This window comes from Panthera uncia, chromosome X (genome assembly GCF_023721935.1).
Source record: "Panthera uncia isolate 11264 chromosome X, Puncia_PCG_1.0, whole genome shotgun sequence".
NCBI classification, from domain to species: domain Eukaryota; kingdom Metazoa; phylum Chordata; class Mammalia; order Carnivora; family Felidae; genus Panthera; species Panthera uncia.
This window is the reverse complement of record NC_064817.1, coordinates 78,155,076-78,165,829: the sequence shown is the minus strand read 5'-3', so window position 1 is coordinate 78,165,829 and position 10,754 is coordinate 78,155,076. Positions and strand designations below refer to the sequence as shown.

Here is a 10,754-nt window from a genome sequence, read left to right as displayed (position 1 = left end):
AGAGCAGCTGTTCAGAGGTGACTAGTGAAAGGATATATCTATCTTGTGCAGATGTAACGATTATCCACTCTACCATCCCTACAAAATGTGTTTTAAAAAGTTTTGTTGCCTTAAGACTTATGACAGACTTCTAGTGAGATCTGTGATCTCCACATTAGGATACAGCATGTAGGGCAAGTAAACACGGCAGTGCCTGATGTGTCAAGGTGGGAAAGCCAACTAGTCAGCAGGGGCTCTGCCGCCATCCTGGTCTGCAGCCAGTACTGTCTTCATTTCCTAGGAGAATCCTCCAAGAGATGATTGTGGCCAGAACACAGGCTAAGAAGTAGTTGAGGAAACATTCAGGCTTCAATTAACACACTTAGTCTGGTTTATAGACTTACAGAATTAAAGAGAAAGGTGTAAATTAAGAGTTAATCCCTGAGGGGCACCTGGGTGGCTTAGTCGGTTGAGTGTCCGATTTTGGCTCAGGTCATGATCTCGCGGTTTGTGTTTTGAGCCCCAAGTCGGGCTCTATGCTGATAGCTCAGAGCCTTGAGCCTGCTTCGGATTCTGTGTCTCCTCCTATCTCTGCCCCTCCCACGCTCATGCTCTGTTTCTGTCTCTCAATAATAAATAAATGTTGAAAAAAAATTTAAAAAAAGAGTTAATCCCTGAGGCAGAATCTGAAATGAAGAAAATCAACATCCGCAGAAAATGGGGAAGGGCACAGGTCTTTGTCAGGGCTTACATTTGTACATTTTTATCTGTAGAAAAACATGCTTTCTTAGAAAATGACTCAGCAGGGGGAAGTCTTGTCTCTACCTCTCTCAGGCTCTGCACTTTGGGGGTCCCCTTGTGAGCAGTCTCCATCTTTCGTTATCAAGTTTAACTGTGTGACCTTGAATCTCCTCTGCCTTCAAGGACATGAGACTGTAAAGACACTCTTCCTCATTAGACCCTTTGATACATCTTTGAAGGTCTGCATTTCTCCTCTTTCCTGTAAGTCTCCACTCTCTCTGCTGAATATCCCCACAGTTCTTTAAGCATGTTGTCCCTTCACCTTGGGGAGGTCAGCCTGATGACCTGTCTGCTCAACCCAGACCCATCTAGAGTCTCACTGTCCCGAGTAATGTTGAGAAGGGTTCTTTCAGAGCAGACTTAAGATAGTAGTGTCAGAGGTCCCAAGCAAATGAAGGGCGGGGACAGCTGGGGGCTGGGGGGTGGTGGTATAGGAACAGAGGCAGGGAACCAGATACCATGCTGCTGAGAAGAAAAAAAAGACATCGGTTTAAGTCAGGAAACAAAAAAAGGGAACTGAGTGGCTGTGAAAGGGTGGGGTTTGCTCAGACTGTCCTTCCTCTCTGGACTGTAAGAATATGTCTCCAGGGCCAGTGTCTTCTGAGATCGAGTCACACCTTCAAAGTCCTGGCATCTCAATGCATCTGGAAAGCTACCTGCATTAAGTCAGGACTGAGGTGGGTCTGGGGCATGGCAGAGGCTGGGCAGCAGCAACAATTATTTTTCATGGGATCCCTGAAGGCTGGCGAGAAAGCGTGGCTGGTGCCATATCCTCTGCTGGCAGAGAAGGCTGACAGAGGGTGGGAGTGTCATCAGCACAAGGCCCTGGTGGTCCTTTCCAATGATTAGAATGGGATGTAAGGGTCCTTTCCAAGTAGGGTTGTGGGGGGAACAAGAAGAGAAAAAAAATGGCATGGGGTGATCATCTGAACAGGTAGCAAATGTTGGAAACGGGCACCTTGGCAAAATTTGGCAGGAAAGTAATATTGTCGATGGTGGTAGGATAAAAATAAGCCATTTGGTAAAATATTGTTTGCAGGCCCAAAATGTATACTTGTGTCACTGAAGCCCTTAGAAGAAGAAAAAGCAGGAGGCAGATTGAGAAAATAGTAAAAGTTCACGTGTCACAATAGGTCCTCAACCTGTGTAAACTGGGGAAAAGCACCGTCTAAACCAGGGTGTAAATTACCTGCCTTGGGCTGCATTGGGCCCATGTTGTCTGGAGTGCGCTGGATTATTGGAATGATTATGTGTGCACCAACCTCGTGGTAATGAGGGTAAGAGCCTGGGCCAGAAGAAAACAGCCTCAGCCTCAGCCCAGAAATTGTGGCCAACCCCTGAGGTCATGGGGAAGGTTTTTCCTATTACCATTGCCTGCCATGTGCACAGCTTTCCTTTCTCTTGTCATTATTTCTCCTCTCCTTTTCTCTTCTCTCCTCCTTTCCACCCCCTCCTCCTTTCTCTCCTCCTCCTCTCTCTACCTGTACTCCCCTTTACACCCCCCTTTATCTTATTCATTACCATATCCCCAGAACAGAGTTGTGTTTAATAAATAATTGTTGAATTGCATTGGATTCTTCTTGCCCTTTTCTTCCCCTGCTTTTTTCCATTTTTTCTCTCCCACTACTTTTTTACTACCTTCCCCATAGGATTGTTGTGAGTAGGAACCATGTTAATATATGTAAAACAGTTAAAACAAAGCCTGGCAATAGTAAGTACTAGCATCTCCAGGTTTGCTATTATTTTTATTCTGCCTGAGACCTGCTAGTGTCCCCAGAGGGCCTGCCTAGAGCAAATGGTGTGACATTTAGAATAAAATGGATTGCTGACCCTGATCAAGACATCCTTGGGTGGGCTATTAGACTCCAAAGGGAATCCTGGTCCCATATCCTGGTCACTCATTTCTCCAAGCTCAAAATCTCAGTGCCATGCTGTGCATTTCCAGAAGCAGGCCAGCAGCAAAGCCTAGAGGCAGGGGTCTATAAAGCTGTGGGACTGTCCTCTGTGCTGTTAGTTGTGTGCTAGTTCTACTCTTTCCCTCATTTTGCATGCCAAGCCCCTGAACTAAGGGTGCTATAGCCTCTCTGGAGCCTCAGTTATTTGATAAAACAATGTCACCCTCCAAAAAAGCCACAAAATGCAAATACTCATGGAACGTAAAGCATTATACCGAAACAGTATCTCTTAAGGCTAGCCCTGTGTGCTCTATTCTGACCCCCTTTATATTCAGACTATTTAAACTGTTTGCATTAAAGTACAAATTCCTGTTGTTCTGGACCAGTGATGTGTTTGCCTAGAATCCTTTGTAAACTCTTTATGGTGAGAACTAATGCAATTTCCCATCTGCTTCTAGGGTCTCAGTGCAATTTGAAATTATCAGCACTATGATTTACTATTTCCATTTGAGCAAATTTCCTATAGAGATTTTCCTTTCAGTGGACTAGACCCATACCAGGAAGTGACTTAGTATAAGGGGAAGATATGCCTTTTGAAAACCAGTTTGGATGTTCTCCAAAGAGTCATCAGATACTTGCTGCTTTTTGCCCAAAGATGCTGTATTGAGATCAGATCGATAACTCCTGGGAATAAGGGAGAGCTAGAATTTTCAGTAAGTCAGTGTTCAACAAGAAGCTAGAGACAAGACCTTGACATAATTCATCCCAAAGCCTCTTGGTTATGCAAATGAAGCCATCAGGGGATGGGGTGAGAGAACTCCTCTGAGGACCCTGAAACAAATGGGCCACGTGTGACTTTCAGTTTCTATAGAGGTTCATGTGCACTGAGGGAGGGTGTTGGAAATACAAAAGCCTTAATTGCAGGCTTTTCTTCTCACTCTCTGAGAGCCATCATCAGAGACCCTGAGAGTTATTGTTGGTTATCTGAACCTCAGAAAGATCACTGCCTTTCTTCCCTAAAAGAAAAATAAACGGTTGTCAATATAGCTCATTCCTAGAAGAAGGAAATTTTGGAGAGTCAAGATAAGTTAAACTGTACCCAAGTTGGAGGTTGGAATACACTGGAGTTCAAGATCACTGGCTCAATGAAAAACACAGATTAGTCTGCAGCAAAAACAGAGTATAAAACTGACTAGAAATGGAGCAGAAAATAAATAAAGGAATGGGGAAGCAGGCTCTCAAAAGCTAATATCTGGAGTGGAAATTGGTAAAATGTTTCTGGAAACTATTTTGTCAATGTATTTCAAAATGCAAAATGCATATACTTTTTAACTTGGTGAATGATGCTTATATAGAGATTGTAATATCATGGAAAGATAATCAGGAATACTGTTAAACAAGACCTTTGATATTTTGGGGAAAACGTGTGTTGGTCGGATGGATAGCTAGATAATGTTAAGAAATATAAGTAAACTACAAATTGCATGTGCAGTATGATCTCAAATATAAGAAAAATGCACAGGAAAAATGGAAGTTAATATGCCCAAATATTAATGCCTTTGGATAGTGAGCTTATAATTGATGTTTTCTTTTTTAATATTCTTGTAAAATTAAAAAAATTTAATGTTTATTTTTGAGGCAGAGAGAGGGTGATCATGGGAGGGGCAGAGAGAGAGAGGGAGACACACACAGACTCTGAAGCAGGCTCCAGGCTCCAAGCTGTCAGCACAGAGCTCGGCATGGGGCTCAAACTCACAAACCACAAGATCATGACCTGAGCCTAAGCCAGAGGCTTAACCGACTGAGTCACCCAGCCACCCCTTGAAACATTTTTTATAATGAGCATGTGTTATTTTGATATTGAAGGATAAAATAAATAAAATATTTAAACCAGGGAAAACAAAAACTAAACCGAAAAAGAAGGCCAAAGGGCCACTCAAGTCTGGAGTGAAAGATGGAGACCCCAGTAGTCACCCTGAGAGCCGAGGGACAGTGCTGAAAGTATTACCACCAATCTGATGTTGAGTGCAGACTTACAGATTATCTACCTGGCTCTCGTGTAAAATATTAACATGAAGAACCAGAAGAACCAGAAACCTGAGACCTCTTGGAGAGGACTATAGCAGATGAGAATTTCCCTGGTTAACATGCAGCCAGAAAACTGATTTTGGCTAGAGGACTTCATCACAAAGCTCACCCCTTATAGTGCTGAGCATGAAACTTACCAAATAATTTTCTTTGGTGCTTGAAAAGAGCTTCTTGGGAACTTAGCAAGAGCAATTAGGTTTCTTTGTTTCTACAGTTACATTGGAAAGAAGACTTCTCTTCTGGTTCCAGGAAATTCTCAGTGAAAATCTCAATCAGGACCTATGATATGCTTCTTGGAACTGAAAAGAGATTTTTGGTGAGCTAAATTTAGCCCATGATACTCTACTCTAATTTCAGACAGTTGATAATTCTACCAGATTTCATAGTAAAACATCAGGAAGATAGGACTGAAATGGAAAGAAGGGATAATGCAAAGCACATAGGCCAACAGATAAGCCAGACCTGGGTTTGCCACTTTGCGTAACTGAGAATTCATTCTTAGAGTGGAAAACTATGATCACATGTACAAGGATGTCCATGGCAGCATTGTTTATAATTGAAGACAATCAACGTAAATATCCATCAGTAGGAGAATGGATAAATAAAGTGTGATGTACTCATCATATAGAATACTTTATGTGTATAAAAATAGATAAAAATGTGTGAGCTAGAACTACCAAGGAAAATAAATCATAAAACATTAAGCTGAGAAAAATGCAAGTTGCTGAAGAATGTGTACCACTTGTATAGAAATGTAAAACATGCAAACCAATACTAAATATCTTTTATGGATATTTACATATGCAGTAATAATATAGACCCATGCCTAGGAATGATGAACACAAAATTCAAGATATTGGTAACCTCTGAGGAAGGAGGGGATTGATTGTAGAGGAGTATACAAGGAGGTTTTGACTCTATGGATGGTATTTTATTTGTGAAAAACATCAGAAGCAATTATGGCACAATGTTGGGATTTTATAGAGCTAAGTGGTGCATTTCTAAGTATAGCGTTATTCTCTGTACTGTCTATTTGCAACATTTCATAATATAAAAGAAAGTACATTCAACCAAAATTTTGTATTCACAGTGTGCAGTAACAACCCTAGGGACAAAGAGTGGATGGGGGTTCAACTTAAATCTTGTGTTTTTATCTCATCAACAATGAAAAATCCTGAACTAGTTAGGATCTCCTTGTGAAAGATTTAAAATGTAAGAAAATCTGGTAGGACTAAGAAGAGTCCACATGTGGGAAGAAGTACAGTTGAAAGTTAATAGGGATAAATCATCCTTTCTAGAGTGGAGGATTATTGCAGAGGAAAATGCCCCCAGGGTCCTGTACTCTCTCTTATCCCCTGAAATTACCACCATTTCCTCTTTTGCCAAATGTTCTTATAAGATGCAGAAGGGTCTGTCCCAACTACTCTTTGATGATAGCCATGGGGTATGACAAGGTGCTGAGGTGGATAGCACCACAACTCATTGAAGGCCAAAAAAAAAATCCTTCTGGGAGGCAGTGAGGTCGGTGTCACAGAACAACGAGGGCTGTGGGTTCACAGATGGATGAGGTTGGGCAAGTCACACAACCTCCATGAGTCTCACTTTCCTCATCAGTTTGTTGTGAGAAATAAATGAAATAATGAGTATAAAATGCCTGATAGGTAGACTGCATTGAGAGAAACAGGAGTTCCCTTCCATTCCCCTGGGAGGAAAAGGGAATAGACAGACTCTTGGGGCAATTAATTAATGCTTTAAAGGAGAAATAAAGACAGAATGATATTTCTTGGATACTCTGGCTAAGTAGCTATTTGAACTATGACTGACTGGGTATTTCTAATTAGCATCTCCTGGACTCTTCCCAATCATAGGCAGGCTGTGTAGTGTTCTGAACATTGCTCTGGTGTTGTTCCTAATAGTGTTTACCTCAGCCTGAGCGATAATAGGACCAAAGGTGGTTTAGTGTACCCATCCTGTAGGAGCTTTTCATATTAGTTCCTTAGGATAGTGCAGTTTGTAAGATGGCTGAACTCTTACTAACAAGCACCCACTTTTTGAATTCTGCTGCTCCATAGGGAGCTGGGAGGCTGCAAACGGTGTCCACGTGAAAATCCTTGCATTTGTAGTTTAATAAAGAGAACATAATACTGGAATTCTAAATTTTAAATGAAGAGCTCTGTGTCTTTCTTTTACTTTTCCTCCTCTTTCTTTATATGAGCAGCAGTATGTATGTGTGTTTGTGTGTGTGTAATATTCATGTCACTTCCGGTTTCCACCCCCACCCCCACTCCCTGAGTGAACTGGAGGGTCAGCCTTCACTGTGCATCTTTTGTGGTCAAATTGACTGTCAGCTTCAGAAATAGTTAGAAAAAAAACTTAGAACCTTCCACAATAAGTACCTAAAGAAGTTGTAACTGCCCTCTAAAGCAGAGTGTCCATCACATACCAACATTCAGGAAGACATAAAGGACAGATGCACCTTCTTTCACATTATTGGTGGATGGATCAGTGATGACTAAGGAAGAACTACCACATTTTCAGGCTGTGTGTGCAGGGACTGGATCACAAGGAATAGGAGGAAATCTGCCAAAGAGGGTGCAGCTAGCCCTTGGAAATCCTGGTAATCCTTTAGGTTAATGATCTAGAGGTAGAGGCCATTTCACCCCTTGCTCGAAGGGGTGATGGCTAGTGAGAAGCTTGCTTACTTCCTCATACTTAGACCAGCACTAAACCCTAACCAAACACAGACATTTGAAAGAGAAGAAGGCTTCCTCTTGTACAAACTGGATTTGTTCTAAAAAGAAAAAGAGCAGAGGCAGCTTCCAGAAGGACCTATCTTATAGGAAGTAAGAGCAGACGCCAAGACTGAAGTGAATGGATGCCAGGTCAGAGCAGGGAATGTGTCCATCAAGAGCTTGCAACAAAGCTAAAGGTAAAATGATGGGTGTGCTTTACTCAGCTAAAAGAAGCAAAATTGGATGCAGTTTGTTGGGGTGCTTCTGATCCAATTTACTGGTCATGCTGCTCACTTTCTTTTATTTTATCTTCTGTAATTCGAATCTTTTTGATTGTGAAAAGGTACTTAATTGGAATTCACCATGGGAAAAAAAGTAATATTGTTACAAGGATCTTGATGAGTGACAATTCTTAAGAATATAGTATTATTACTGGGCTACCACTACTTCTGGGAAAGTGAATAGTTTTAATGTTGAAGGAAATTTCTGTGGGCTTTGAGATGAATCTGTGTTAAAGAGGACTCTGGTTGTAAACTTTTATCAGTTTGTCACTCCTGTGAGAGACCATGTAAACCAGGGAGTCAGGGAGCTGTGTGACATGATGTGGGAAAAAGTTTGCTCCTTTGCCTAATTTTTCTCAAAAGATCATTTATAAACCGTTGAATTGTGAACCATTCACAATTTATAAACAATTGAGTTATGAACCATTGAATTAGTCTACCACCAAAAGACAGTAGCATTGACATGGTGGATAAGTGATCATTCTGAACATCTGTGGTGTTCCTTCAACCTATTTTTGTGTCCCCAGTATGATAATAGAACCTTCTCCACCACAGGAAAGAGCAGAACAATGGTGTAGATAGCCTCAGACTTTGATAAAAACCACTCCCTTGCTCTCCTGATGTGAGCAATAATCTGTGCTTCACAGGTATAAAAAAATGCTGACTTTATTTTGCATCCATGGTGCCACCAAAATCATTAAGGACTTTAATTTTTTAAAATGCCACCCCCCTTAAGGAAAAAACCCACCTGTAACAAATTTGAGAGGGGTTGGTGATTTTTTTCAGCACTTATTTGTGCTCTGTTTTGTGGCAGTATTTATAGTTTCACTTTATCTGTCTAAGGAAGGTATGGAATTAGTAATATACAATTGTGCATAAACCAAGTAAATAACTTATATAAAAATGTGTTTTGTGCAAATAAAAAAATGGTGACTTTTCGTAACTTTCTTTGCATTTCCATACTTCAGTTACCTAAACTGAATCTTTCTGGAGTATTGTAAGTTTGGAGAGGGTGAAATAAGTTACTTTTCATAAATAGTCAGAGATGGCATCCATAAGACTAAGTTGCATCACTTTTGTATGACACTGTCTAAAAGAACCAGTCTAAGAAAAAAAAAAAAAGGAGGGAGGAAAAACCAAAAAACAAAAACAACTCCCTCCTCAGAAATTGGTTTTCAATTTTAGAACAAAGATTCTATCCTTTGTAGCTCAGCCAGTGGCCGATGGGCAAAATCAGTTGGGCGGCAGTTAGTATATGTCCATACCCGCAGGTGCAGCTTCCATATCCTTATTAGACCCCTCGGTTACAGACCCCAGTGGGACAGTGTTTGAAAAAATTACATTCACTGTCTAGGAAACTGGGAACTGAAAGTCCAATATCTGCCTCAGTGGAGTTCTGGCACCTGCATTATCCCTTCTGGGAATATCAGAGTCAACAGCTGCAGAGAGGCTTTTGCTGTTAACAGATATCATAAAAGGGTGGTTAGTATAAAGCTGCCTCTAGACATTACCAAGCACACAAATACATGTCATTTGACATCCAGAGCATTCCATTGCCTTATACAAAAAGCCAGTGTATGTGAACTCACAACGTTGAACCAGTCCTCCAATTCAACGTGCATCCATTAAACCTGAAAACTGACAGAGGTGGGGGCTGTGGAAGGAAGATGTCAAGGTAGGAAGAAGGATCTTTGTTAGCTTTGCACATTTCTGTTCCATTTGAAACTAGATGGCCAGGCTGAGGGGAAACCAGGAAGGATGAGGATTAAAGATCTGGGTCCTCAAGAACTTTCATTATCAACAGCACACAAGTGAGTTTCAGAAAGAAGAAGCGATGGCTACAGTGATACTGGAGAGCATCTTTCTCAAGCGATCCCAACAGAAAAAGAAAACATCACCTTTAAACTTCAAGAAGCGCCTCTTTCTCTTGACTGTGAATAAACTTTCCTATTATGAGTATGACTTTGAACGTGGGGTAAGTTTCTCTGCTGTGAAACTTGAGTTTCAAGGACCTGGCCTTAGATCTTCCTTGAGAAGGAAGTAGATCCTTTCTGTTTGGAGGAGGGAGGTGGTAGGGACCTGGGTACATTTCAAAGTAAGGAAAATGTTTCCTATCCTTGAACTAATTACAGCCATGCTGGCGCAAAAATTCAAAGGTGCTAAGAAGCCGGCAGGGGTGGGAGGGATGAAATCTTACCATGGAATCTTGTAATTGGTTATCATTCATTAAATGTTGAGAATGAAATCCAAGTCTAGAAAATTACTTTCTTACTTTTTTATGGTAAAGTCACACACAGTCATCCACTCTTCTATAGTATGTTCCTTTATCTGATAGTCAAAAAATATTAGATTAATAGATCTGGAAGTTTTTTGTTTTTTTTTCAAAATGACAGGTCCTGATGTAGACTGTGGGTGTCACCTCACTATGTTGAATGATTAGATAACAAAATCTAATCATCTAGTTGCTAAATCAGTCTTAACCTTTCTCCATTTTCTTCCTCATTCTCTTTCTCAGAGAAGAGGCAGTAAGAAGGGTTCAATAGATATTGAGAAGATCACCTGCGTTGAAACAGTGGTTCCTGAAAAAAATCCTCCCCCTGAAAGACAGATTCAGGTAAGTAGAGGCCATTGTCAGAGCAGGAGTGGAGTGGTTAAGAAACTTGGAACACTTCAGTTCTCTGCAAATAAAATGGTGATGCTGTGCAATATGGTAAATCTCCCTTATAAAATTCTTCACTCTGCCACATATTGGTTATATTGAGTCTCAGCATTTTACACCCAGATGCAGAACAACTCACTTAACCTTGAAAACTCCTAACACCAATTTTAAGACGACATATCAAATTTTCTTTTTGTGGTAAAGATTTTATTTTTTTAAAATAATCTCTACACCCAAGGTGGGGTTTGAACTCACAACCCTGAGACCAAGAGTCACATGCTCCACCAACTGAGCCAGCCAGGGGCCCCAATATTTAAAA

General features: G+C 40.9%; 1 protein-coding gene across 5 annotated transcripts in view; it reads left to right on the top strand.

Moving 5' to 3' along the window:
• The first annotated feature begins 1,300 nt into the window (after nt 1-1,300).
• BTK (Bruton tyrosine kinase) overlaps nt 1,301-10,754 on the top strand; it is a 32,385-nt gene continuing 22,931 nt past the window's right edge. The window contains exons 1-4 of one of the 5 annotated variants that reach the window (XM_049644070.1): nt 1,301-1,457; nt 4,978-5,079; nt 9,581-9,751; nt 10,292-10,390. In XM_049644070.1, the coding sequence (XP_049500027.1) occupies nt 5,050-5,079; nt 9,581-9,751; nt 10,292-10,390 (300 nt within the window). In that variant the 5' untranslated portion in view covers nt 1,301-1,457; nt 4,978-5,049. Of the gene's footprint in view, nt 1,458-4,977; nt 5,080-9,505; nt 9,752-10,291; nt 10,391-10,754 lie in introns of those variants that run through there. The other 4 variants (XM_049644065.1, XM_049644068.1, XM_049644067.1 and 1 more) reach the window with 4 other exon arrangements.